A 12980-nucleotide genomic window follows, 5' to 3' on the forward strand; every position below is an offset into this window, starting at 1 on the left:
TTAGTGATAGCCTTTTTAAAGTAACTTGGAAAGAAGTTTGACTGTGCAATTTCTCTGTTTTCAGTGCATGACTTAGGGCAGAGATAGAGAAGGTCTTTAATTCTGGAAAAGTATTGGGAATAAGAGGCTATTATGTGACAGGAATCTCCAGCTGATGAAAATTAAAAAGTTTCCCAATTACCATATGGCCACAGCTGCTCTTAAGGTATCCTTGAAGGAAGTAAAAAATCAGAAGCAGAGCTGGGGGCTAGCCTCTGGGCTAGGGAAGGAGCTCTCTTATGAGGACTGCCTCCAGTTCTACACTGTAGGTACTTCCCTTCCAGATCTTTTTCCTTAACAGAAAGAAATGCGCTCCATATTTTCAAACCCTGCTCTTCTGGCTTTCTAACCCTTTCTTTTGAAATGGTCTCTTGGGATGTCATGAGGAAAATTCACTTCCCTGTTTCATGGGGTTGCAAGAGGTGTACTGGGACATGCACTATTATTGCAGTGAAACATATGGAATGAAACAGCAGTGAATATGAGAGACAGTTTTAGCATCAGGCTTTCTTCAGGCTGTGATTCCAATGCATGGTGCTCACTGTGTTTTTCAATGTGTCTAGTCGGCTATCTTGAATGCTGTTGAATGTGGGGTAATGTTGATATTCCAGTTTTGGGGTAGTAAATCTGCAGAGTTCTCCTGTGCTCTGAAGGTGAGGTCTTATTTATGTACCAGCAGAGTTTTTCATGTGAACATGCATTACTTTGAAAGGATTTCATTCCATGACCATAATTTCTATTATTAGTTTTAGGAATAAATTCAACTGTTACTGTAACATCAGAATCAAGATTTATGCTAGAGAAAAATATGCCTGTAACTCAAAGAAGAAAGAATGAAATGTCATTTGACAATGGGATAATGCAGTCTCTGCACATTCAGCCATCGCTCCTTTCCCTGGCTTTGGCGCAGGGAGTGAACGCTTTTGCTTTGTGTCCAGGCTGCAGGTTTGGGGGAGAGAAAGCAAAACTGCACATACTCTGCAAGGAGGAGCTATAACACAGATTGATCCGTTTCAGAAGAAAGGAAATGTTTTCTTCCAAACCATTACACAAATTCTGGATGAGCATAAAACTGTGTAGTTTCACCCTGAATGCTTTTCAAACAGAATCCTTCTTTCCAGAGTGTGCATGTCGATATAAGGCAAATGGCATAAATGTCACGCTCAGTCTGTCCGAGCTGCGTAGTTTTGTTCTCGTGCAATGGGAGCAGGTGGTGGGAGGTTGTTTTGATGGGCTGAGAAGCTCCTCCCCTCCTTCCCCAAGCAGCATTCTCATCTGCGTCAGCAGTAATTGTGTGCCTTGCACTGCTTTTCAGTGAGGGTGAGTGCAAAAGATACATCAATGTGAGGTATCAAACCGAGGCTTAGGTGTTGCTTTTAAGTGGCTACTCGTTTCCTTGAGCCATAATATGGGCTAAAGGTTAACTAATACATTCTCCGTGGAAGAACAATTTCTCTTTTTTTGGGGGGGAAGGGAGAAGGAGGGGGAAAGGGCGTTGTTTCATATTCTTTCCTACCTATAGACTCCATGTGATGTACGGTGCTGCTCATGCAGATTCCTCCCCTCTCCCCCCCACCGGATTATTTGCTAATCAGACTTCAGTGCAGTGGCGATAAGGGCGAGACTGTTGCCTAGCTAGGAGGCTGTGCCGGCGCCCGAGCCTCGGCTGCGGGAGCGACGCGGCTGCCGCGCCGGCTCCGGCGCGCCCCAGCTCCGGCGTGCCGCGTGTCCATGGGCCCGGCGCGGCGGAGCTGTCCGAGGTGCTAGGATGCTGGTTGCAGCCGGATTGCAGCGGGAGAGGAGCCCCACAGTCCTGCTGGCACCCGAAGGTAGGCTTGCTCTTTGTTTGAGAATCCCTGATTAATCAGCAGCAGCATCCACGGACCCGGGCAGCTGGAGAGAGCAAGCCTGCCTGTAGTCACGGGGGAGAGACAGAGACGATGCCACGAGCCAGACTGTTTCAGACCTTCTGTAAGTGGCAATGAGCGAGCAAGCATCTTTCCTGCTGCAAGAAGCCATTTGGATAGGATATTTGCTGTTCCTTATATTCCTTTCTTTTTGTCTCCACAGAACATATTCAAATGAGGCACCTTAGAAATCTCTGTGTTAGTGCATATGATGGTGCTGTAATCGTCTGTGTTGTAAAGTGGGTAAAAATCATCCAGTTTCTTCTCTGCTGGACCTCAACGCAGGGTGTTGTTTATACCCTCCCATTATTCGTACCCTCTCCTCTCTGAATGTGGATTTAAAGAAGCAAGCACCTGTCTTTTCTTTCCACTTCATTTTTAAAGCCAAACTTTCCATGCCATTTTAATCGTATGTTAAGAAGATCTGTAACATAATACATTGACTTATAGTAATGTCGAGTTCTACAATCTGGGCAATTCTGCCAACAAGATTTAATGCACTTTAACTGAAGAAAAAAACTGAGCCTAACTGAAAATCTGTTTCTTATGGTGCTGAAATATCCCTTCCGACTGCACTGAGATAACCACAGGAAAGGGCTTTTACAGGCAAAAGTCACCTTTGATTATTGCACTTAGCGGTCCCCGTGGACTTGAATTTTGGTACGTACTTGTTTTAATACATCATATGAGCATGCTAATAAAATATGGTGCTAATTAGAATGAAAAAAATAACATTACAAAATGAAATAATGAGTTGTCAGAATGCATAGTGATGAGGTTGCATGTATTTTTAGAAGGTATTAATGAAGCCATTGCTAAACTAAAAGCTGAAGTCTATTTGACTGGTTTTGTGTACTTCACGTGTTGATTGTGCTTGCAATAAAGACATTGTGCAGCTGATTTTTTTTTTTTTTTTTGTAAAAAGCACTGTTAAACAATTAAAACCATTCTTTTTGTATTTTCTGATGAATTAATTGAAATAATTTCTAACATCTATGATAGTCACTTATCAGAGCCACTGCAACATTAATATTTTACAGCATCTTAACATGATGCTGCTGGTAGTGAAATCTCCATTTCATTTTCTTAAAGAGGAGGAAAAAAAATAAGTCCATCAGCAACAAGCTCATGATTTCTTCTGAGTCCAAATGCACTCCTATTTGCATAGACAATGTGTGTATATGTCTGCTTATTGTGTGGTTTTATTTCTTGTTGTCATTTATAAGTAGTCTGCATAATAATGGGATGATAAAAAGTCATAATTGCACTTTAGTGCTGGCCGTTCTGAATCTAGGTTTGCAATTGTCCAGCATCCACACGTTTAGGAGGAAGCCTTATTTTCCTCTGGGAATAAAAGTGATAGAAGTGCTTTATTGCAAAGTAAACAACAGCTTTTACATCCTGGAGTCATAGAGGAGTCATTGTTAACAAAGACCTTTTTCCTTTTCAGAAGGCACCCTGAAAGAGGGCCAAAGTTCAAGGCCCAGGCTAATTTTTTTAGTTCTTAAAACTATGGGGAACACAGCTTCCCCTATGAAGGGTAGGACATCTGCAGAAATTGACTATTCCTTTAAACCCATGCAGTAGCAATTTCAGTCTACTGAAGGAGACACTTTTAACCTCTTTAAGTGAAGGGCTCAGCACCACTTAGCTGTAATGATTTCACCCAGGTGCTAGAGCTCATGCTGTGCAATACAATGAGCACCAGGTATATAATCTACAATCCTAGCCAGAATATGAAGTGTATTTTTTACTTTCAAATGACAGTAGTGATTCCTTGATTGTTTTTCTTTAAATAGCTGCATATGTAGTTATCAAATGATATGAAGTAGGAAAGTTGCAACCTATTTCAGAAGGTCTTCCTCTTTGACATTATAGTTTCTGGCATCACTGTATCTGAAAACAAAAATGTCATTTTATTGTTAAGAATGAGCAGGGAATACATCTCTAAAAAGCATTTCTTAGCAACTTGTCTCATCACATTCACTTGTTTGGGTATTTAAAATATCACTTGATATAAAGCACAGTTATAATAGGAGACAGAGTTCTGCAAAGTACTCTCTTGTATATTTTTCTCTCATTAATTTTTTCTTGATTCACTGAAAGTATTTTTTTTTTACACCCAATACCATTAGGTCCTTATTGGTGCTGCTGTGGTCAGCAGTTTGTAAAAACTGGATACTGCTGGCCTGTCTGCTTTTATTCTTGCAAGAAGCTAGACTACAACAGCTCAGACTCGAGGGTTGAAAGGCTGGTTATCCCTGTTTGTGCAGAATCCTTCTGATGTAATGAATTTAGTGGAGGGAGTTAAAAGGTAATGAGAAAGCAGATGTTCTTTCAAAGAGAGGAGGCAGTGTTTGGGAGGGAATCAGGCAGTACTGGAGAGGTGTGTAGTAGGCCTTTATACATTTGAGATTGGACTCAGGACTTTGGGCAAGCCCACGCTTGTTTTTCCATGGTCTCTTCTTCTATGCTAAATTTTTTTTTTAAAAATCTCTCTGGTTTGGAAGAAGGCAATCAGTGCCTTTGTCATTACTTTAAAAAGCTCCTTCAGTTAAATGTCAGCATTGCCAATTTTCAATGCAGCACAGCTGCAGCTTATGGCTGTCAAGCAAGCTGAAAAGCAACGATATTTTGGGGATCCTGATGTGAATAAGAGAGAATGGCATGTCAGAATCTTCACATGTAGCACTGCTTGGATACTGTGATATTCAGCTGATTACTCATATTCTGAAATCAATATTTTTGCACACTGATCATGTGAAAAGGAGGTGGTTTGATCCAAAATGCTGTGTGTGAGGCATCAGAGCAAAGGGTTAGATTAGAAGTAAGGTATGCAAATGTCCTGTGAAACACAATGCACTCTGCTCTCACAGAAATTGTACCTGAATCAATACAATGATCTTGAATTTAGTTATGCAAATATTTTTAGGCAAACCAGGAAGGGGACTGCTTGCCCTTGCCAGTAAACCAGATGCATTGGCAGGGAAGGAAAAGAAAATAAATCTTTCTTGCTTTACTCCTCCCATGCTGACAGCTGAATGTACGAGCTGTGCCAGTGCGAGCTCTGGTCCGGGCGTACCGAAGGGGCAGGTGTCAGTGAGCAAGATGGGTGTGATTGTGGCTTTTTCTCAGTGAGGTTTCACAGAGTGCTAGTCTTTAAGAAGCAAAGTGTACCTGATGGAAAACTCCTTCTTTGTGTCCTTGTGCTCAGATGGATTTTCAAAGATGCTCAGTGAACAGTCAGAATCAAGTTCCTCCAAACAATTTTTGTTGACCTCTCAGTATGTTAGCTTCAATAGCTGAACTCCAAGGCTTTTCCTCTGCCCTGTTGTCTCCTTTTGTTCCTTCACAATGAGATGGGGAAAAGAAAGGAGTGTCTAAAGAATTTCTCAAGTGCCACAACTGTCAGTTAGAATTTTCCAAGACTGCTTGATTTCAGAAAATAAAATGCATTGAAATCAGCTTTGATTACAAATACATAGGTGACTGCATATAGTCCTTGTTACTGGCTAACAATGTCCCTGATTACAGTGTGCATGTTAGGGATACCAGGACTATGGGGCCTCAGCTTACATGACTTATTTAGCCATTTTCGTTTGCACAGTTTTAATAAAATATGAATGTACTCAAATAGAACCCTTGCTTGTGCCTGTATCTGCCCTGGCAAATGGTTAGGAATTGCTCACTGCCTGAGTTTACTGTTTATCAGAACCTTTGCTCAAAAGCTGATCAGTGCTGTCCAGCCATTTTCCAAGGAGGGGACAGGCAGACGCTGCATGGGACTCCAGGGGCCATATGTGTTGATTGCAGCCTGTTGTAGCTACTGAACACTTTTATCAAGGTAACATATTTTCTGAAGTGGCATTAATACCTGTAAGTAAAATTGGTCCTGGCGTGCTGCCCAAGGAATACTAAGACTATAAAAATGTTTACAGTAATTAGTTAAGCTTTTTGCTCCTGCTGTTTGCATTTTTAATCCCTGCTTAAGTGTAGCATGCACAACTGCTCACTATTAGTAAACATAGTGAGACTAAAATACCACATATACAGGAGGTACGAGGTGTTTGAATCAGAAGATGCTTGCTGCTTGCACAGAAGCTTTTTAGAGTTAGTGCCATAAGAGCAGGTTCAAGGTTCTGAAATATCAGTGTGTCCCCTGCTATCCCCAGGAGTACCCCAAACTGAATTTGCTGTCACAAGCACACGAGGATCAACAGTCACAGGAGGAGTTCAGTTGCTCAGTACTGCTGTGAGATTGGGCCCCTGCTAAGACAAAGAAGAGATCTTGATCTGTTTAGTAAATAGTAAATTTTTGCATGTTTAGTAATAAAAAAGATCTGTAGCAAACCAGAATATAAAGTCTCTCCTCAGTTCATGAAGCAGAAAAACGGGTTTTTATTTAATTCTTTTGCAACTGGACTGACCTCATCCTCCTGTTTAAAAAATAAACATCATAACACAAGGAGAATCAGCACATCCTTAATTCTCAGCTAATTTCTGACCTCTAAAAATAAAGGAAAAAATGAGGGGAAGAAATGCAGTATAGTCACAAAAGGCAATGTAAAGCATATCATGTGTCTTGGGGAAAAATGGATGAGAACTGCATTTATTGAGACCCTATTAAAGTTATCTTCAGTATAAAATTTCCTGTTATATTTCAGAAATAAACCATGGTCACTGCAGAAATTAATGACAATACTGGCATTCAGGTCACTAGGGTGAGATTTCTCTGTTGTGCAGGTTTATTTGAATTTAATTCAACATATACTGAAAAAAGGTTTTACCAGAAGTCAAAAATGAAATACACAATAAAATAACTATCTACTGGGGAAACAACCCATATTTTAACCATCAAAAAGCAGATCTAATTTGAGGAGTTTAGAGAAAGGAGAGTTAGAGCTGTCTGTGCTGTTAGCATTGCTTTTAATCTTGTGGCCTTCATGCTGTAGAGAGAGACTCAGGAAGGGGCTTTGATATCTGGCCTTACTTTTCTTGATCACCAGGGTTAGGAATTCGTCTGAAATTATGTCTGCTGAAGAATCATAACATTCATGGAGTCTATTCAGCTCACTGCCAGCCTTCTAACATCCTCCTGTGCAGACAGTGTGCTACTTATGGTGAACATATAGAATGGCTGAATGCATATTCCAGCCCAGCAGAATTCCAGCCAGCTCCGGTGTCAGAGCTGTGTGAAATGGCATGCAGGCACATTGGGCTGCACTAAGACCTCCTTCACTGCATTTACCCTGCAGGGATTTGTAGGAGATGCTTATATCCATGCTTGAAAATGCTTAAAGATCACTTCAGTGACCCTCAACATCAGCCTTATTTTCATGTTCAGGCTTAGTTGATAGAAAAGGTTGTTCTTGGAAGGCAGGAGAGGTAATAGGAGAAGACCCTTTGCATCCTCTGAGTCTTTATGATTTTAAAAGTTGTGTTACCATTGTACAGAAATAACTTTGATATGCAGGCACGATAGAAAAAAGGGAAATTATCAGTGTGCTTTTAAAGTATTTAGTGCCTGAAACTAGCTGCTTGTTCTTGCCATTGTCACTTCAAAAGTTCCCCCCGATCAAAACAGGGGGAAAACATTCAAGGGCAGAAATATATTTCTCTACTCTTTTCATCCCTTGTATTTTCAGAGTCAGAGCCCAGATCTGAAGGCCCCGAGTGGATTTATAGAATCCTTAACATTGTTTAATATTTTTTTTTAACCAGTGCCAGCCTAGATCAGAATTTTACTTCTCCAGTTATGTAATGATTATTAGAAATATAACCTTGTACTAAGAAATAAGGGAAAGATTTTTGTCACTGATTCCACAGGAACCCTGCCCCTAAAATCTGTGTGCAGACAGGATTCTTATTGCCTATTCAATAAGATCCTTTCTAGCTGTAGTGTTGGCATGTTCTGAGGCTGATTCTGAGAAGCCACGCCATCCTTCTTCAGGGAAGGGAGGGATGCTGTAGCAGTGAATAAGCAAAGGTGCCTTAGAGAGCTGAGCTCAGCTGCCAGCTCTGCCAGCAAGGCTCTCAGAGACTCCTGCACCAACTCCCTGCCTGGGGGATGAGGGCTTCTCAAGGGGCTGTGTGCAGGTAATGCCACTCAAGCTTGTAATGCTTCTGGACCTTACAATAATCAGTATTTAAAATAAGATGGAACAGCCCTATTTTTTTAACTTCTATTTTACTTGTTTAATAAGTTTTATCCAGTCCTATCCAGCACAGACTTTAGAGATAGTCTGTCTCTTGAAATTCTACCTTGCCTTTAGTCTCCTGTAGTATTTACTGATGTGTCTATACATTAGAGCTCTTGCAACTCCCAGGAGTTCTGTTGATGAATGGAAAACCTTTGGGGCCTTTCTGAAGAGTTTTTAGGCTGCCTGCCACAGACCCAGGAATGACCCAAGGGTCTAAAGTATTTCTGCTCCAAGGTGTTTAGCCGGGGATGCTACACCCCAGTGTCTCTCATACCTCTGGAATACAGATTCTGGGTCTGTTCTGAAGGTCCCAGCTCAGCTGGGCATTCATGTCCATTCTTAGAGCTTCAAGATGTTGGGCAACAAATGACCACGGCTCATGGGTTCATGTTACATTAATAAGAAATACAGGAAAATATTTCACAATATTTCTTTCTGAATTTTGAGCCTGAAGAATGCTTTTAACTTTTTTGTTTCAAAAAATGGAAGAATGCTTTTCACCTGAACTTTAGAATATCCTGCAGATATTAGGAACTTTTTCTGGTAGTCAGAATAGGATTTTATTTTCCGGTAATCTGCTCTGTTGCAGCCTTATCTAAACTGTAAAAGAGGACCTCTTGTCCTGTGATGGAACCTTCTCAGTTCAATTCAAACGGAGATTCAGGATGGCAGTGTTTATGCAACTGTTGGGTACTAGGAAATGGGAAGGGGTGGAAGGAAATGTTTTTGGGATTTAAACAGTGTAATTTTTTGGATCTTCATTGCCTGAAAGAAGAGATTCTTGGTTTTGTCTCCTCTTGTCTCAAGTAATGTTGTTCTGTCCTCTGAATTGCTTTGTTTATTACCCTTTAAATGGGAAAGTCTGAAAAATTGTCTCTTATGGAGATGTTAATTACAACTGACATGATCTTGCTGTCATAAACCATAAGCTATTTTCCTACTGATTAAGGTATTATGTGTTTTTCAACCTGCAGGAAACATTGCTTTCCTTTGTTCATTATCTCCTGCAAGATGATGAGTTCTAATCAGGAGGAGGTCACTTTGGGCGCTTTTCTCCAGTATATTGAAGATATGGGGATGAAGGCCTATGATGGCTTGGTTATACAGAATGCATCAGACATTGCTCGAGAGAATGATCGCATGAGGAATGAAACAAACCTGGCTTACTTGAAAGAAAAGAGTGAAAAACGCCGAAAACAAGAAGAAGCAATAAAACGGTAAATATTTTGATAAAAAGATGAGTAGTCTGGCAGAGTAATGAAAAACAAGAGATTCAGATATGGTAAATAAGTGTAGAGCAGTTGATTTCAAAGAAGCTTGCTGGCAAAAGCAGTACAGAGCATTGGCCTCTGTCAGGCCTCTAACACATGTGATTTACATTGTGTAGACATAGCTTGAGCAGCATGTGCGGCGTCTTGAGCAGGTGTGATTTGTAACAAAAATTTTGGGAGCTTGGAATAGATGTAGATCAAGTGACAAATGGGTTGTCATCCTCTTAGTGTTTTAAGATGAACAGTTTATAATTTGTGCAAAAATATATTTGTGTGTGAGCAAGACCGGGGCAGTCTCACAGGTCAAAATAGACTCTTCTTGAGCTGATGTTTTAAATCTGGTAAATTTTCAAAGCCTTCTAACTGGTGTCTGAGGTTTGTTTCAAAAAACTGTCTATTATTTACATTTCCCTTTCAATTCTGTGATCTCTGAAGTCAGTAACAATATTGCAATCACTTACAGGAAAATGGATCAAGCCCCTGATGGGCAGAACCCTATAACAGCTCTTCTTGAACAATTCCATTGATTTTAATTGACAGTTAATGAGAGGAGCACTTGCATGACCTGGCCGCTTGTGCCAACGGATATCAATGAAATCTCTGTAGCCTCTTGGAGAGGAAATTAGGTTGAATGGAATAGATATAAATATTTATTGCATACACATTTGCCAGTACAAAAAATTGTTTTAATAGAGGTGAAGGTAAAATTCTGTAATAGCAGTAAATCCTCCATCCAAATCCTTAACATTTATATGTGAATGGATGGCTTGAGCATAAACTCATAGGAGGTCCTTTGAATTTTTTCCCCCAGCATGAATCTTCTGTATTTCAGTTTAAGTGATTAAATTTTATGCTATGTCTTGGGTACTGTACACCCAGGTATAACAGACATGCTGTGCTGTGAATGCTTGAGCAACGCCTCGGTAGTCTGATAATTTTGATGGAACATTAAAAGGAAAAGAGCAGCACACACAGTTTGAGAGAGAAGGGAGATGAAGGAATTTAAAGCAAAAATATGGCTACTTTATGTTCCAGGAAGTGGAACTATTTGGATTGTCAGTAATTTCATTGGAGTTATAAGAATAATGTGAAATTAAGTTGAATACAGCCAATTAGGCTGTACTCTGGCTAATCTGCTTCCATGTACTTTTATATGTGTGACCATAAAGGTTACTAAGTACCAGAACAGATTTTGTTATGAATAGGTTTCTTGGGACATGAGAGAGTAACTTGTGGACCAACCTGTTTCTTTATAGTCCTCTAGCTGAGCTTCTCTGCATCATTTGAATAGTAGTGACAGTATTTCCTACAATGTGGCTGGTTTGTGTGGTTTTTTTCATTGACCCTGGCAAAGCGATTTGATGAAGAGCTCTGGAGAAGTACAGATGATTTAGGGCTGAACCAAACCATCAAATTCTTGCCCACACTCAACTGAGATCAATGAGAACAGAATATTTATCCTCAGTCACAGAGCCAGAAGACAGGAGGTAGAGGACCTACCAACAGAGTGGGCTTATTAGAGGAACAGCATGCATTTGTATGTGGTTTGGAGATAACATTTCCTCAGTACAGTGCTCTTCTGTGGGAAACTGTTTGCAGTGATCCCCTCTGATCCCTCCCTGTAGGCACACAGTTTGTGGTGATTGGGATGGGACTGGGCTGAGCCTCATCCCCAGTGGGTGCAGCTGTGAGCAGCAGGTGAGCAGCACTGACAGCACTGAGCCATGGAGTGCCCAGGGGCACTGAGCAACCACCAAAGGGAGCAGAGGGCACACGGGGGCAGTGCATGAACCATGAGGGACACACAGGTGCAGTGCATTAACAGTGAGGGGCACACAGGTGCAGGGCATGAACCATGAGGGGCACACAGGTGCAGTGCATTAACAGTGAGGAGCACACAGGTGCAGGGCATGAACCATGAGGGGCACACAGGGGCAGTGCATTAACAGTGAGGGGCACACAGGTGCGGTGCATCAACAGGAGGGGATAAAAGGCTGGGCTAAAGAATGAGAAGGGCAGTTGCTTGCAGCCTTCTGAAGTGGCCTGATGTTGCTCTGTGTGGGCAGAAGCCTGAAGCCTTCTGATGAGGTATGGTGTTACTGTGTATGGGAGAATGCTTAAAGCTTTCTTAAATTGTGTGATGATGCTCTGTGTCATGGCCATCTCCACGGGGGCATTATCTCAATAATGCTGAAGGGGGGAATAAGGTCTGCTTGAGGAAACAATGTAGGAAAACACCTCAGGAAATCTAGAAAAGCACTTTCTTTAAGTCTTTTTTCTTTCTTCCTTGTAAACTTGGAGAGGTAAAAAATGATACTTGAGATCAACCTTTGGTTGGAAAAACGAAAAGCAGTGGCAAACCATGGTTCCTTTAGTCAAATCAGGTATTGTCCCTTCAGGTCTGAAGTCACTTAGGCTGATTGCAATTGAGTTGGCTCCCTCTAGTAACCTTCAGGGATTCATCCAAGACCATGTTGTCTATTGAAATGCAGCAGTTAGGAAAGGGAAAGTAGGATCACTGATTTCTTCTTTGTTCTGTACTATATTCTTTATGTCTTTATCTTGTCTTGGTGGGTATTTATATTATCCCTAATTCGTGAGAGCGTGGCCTAGATAGCAAGTGGTGCACATGTGCAGTGGTAACTGCTACCAGTCTGGAGACTCCCAGTAGCTGAAAACAATCTCCTTAGCAACAAGGGAGCCATCCCCTGTGATTAACTGCAGGTAGATTTTTGGGAAGGAGAGGGGCTTCCCACAAATACTCTTCTTTTACATGTGAGAATCAAAATAAAGAAGCCAGAAGCCTTTGGCACCTGCCGAGAATTACCTACTTGTCCAATTATTGAATTATTTAGAAGCTATTCAATTTTAGTGTTCAGATGGCCTCTATTAGAAGAAGGCTGTTTGTGTATATTAACAAGATAATAATGAGTAATACTTTGTCTAATAAAGTGGTGGTATTCACACACAACACTATTTAGAAGCAGCTGTTATTTACCTAAATCATCTCATAACTATGCTGAATGACTAAAGTTCATTGAAGTGCATTAGTCTGAGCAGTTTGAAACAAGAACTGAAAAATGACCTTAAAAAATTGCTTGATTGTACACTTTGCTTCCCAAAGGATGCATTGGGCTGTATTTCTTCAGTAGCACTGATATACCTTCAGTGTGTTTGCTGTCTCATGGTGTCTGGCTCTAATAGGTTAATTGTGGGGAAAAATGTATGGATCCATTGTACATTGCGGGATAAACACAGCGTATTGGATTGGGAAAAATAACAGCAACTAGTCTTTGTCTAATCTTGCTGGGCTGAGTCAGCTGATCTGATCTGAATTTCTGACCTAATTTTAGTATGGTTCTTAGCGCTCATGCGGAGAAAACAAGGTTAATGTGCTGATTAGTAGCTGAGAGTAAGGCACAATAAATATGTAGGTATATAGGACCTAACGTATAGATGATTTTTCTTCCATCTTTTATTCATCTGGTCTAATTACATGATCATTGTCTATTCAGGGAGCTGTGTCCAGATTAAGAGAAGGTACTGGCATATTGCCCACAGAG

General features: G+C 40.9%; 1 protein-coding gene across 3 annotated transcripts in view; it reads left to right on the forward strand.

Annotated features, from left to right (window-relative positions):
* The first annotated feature begins 1291 nt into the window (after positions 1 to 1291).
* Positions 1292 to 12980, forward strand: part of NYAP2 (neuronal tyrosine-phosphorylated phosphoinositide-3-kinase adaptor 2) — a 134806-nt gene continuing 123117 nt past the window's right edge. The window contains exons 1-3 of one of the 3 annotated variants that reach the window (XM_063166823.1): positions 1292 to 1359; positions 2110 to 2606; positions 9121 to 9363. In XM_063166823.1, coding sequence (XP_063022893.1) covers positions 9158 to 9363 — 206 coding nt within the window. In that variant the 5' untranslated portion in view covers positions 1292 to 1359; positions 2110 to 2606; positions 9121 to 9157. Of the gene's footprint in view, positions 1360 to 1773; positions 2011 to 2109; positions 2607 to 9120; positions 9364 to 12980 lie in introns of those variants that run through there. The other 2 variants (XM_063166821.1, XM_063166820.1) reach the window with 2 other exon arrangements.

The sequence above is a fragment of the Melospiza melodia genome, chromosome 12 (genome assembly GCF_035770615.1).
Source record: "Melospiza melodia melodia isolate bMelMel2 chromosome 12, bMelMel2.pri, whole genome shotgun sequence".
NCBI classification, from domain to species: domain Eukaryota; kingdom Metazoa; phylum Chordata; class Aves; order Passeriformes; family Passerellidae; genus Melospiza; species Melospiza melodia.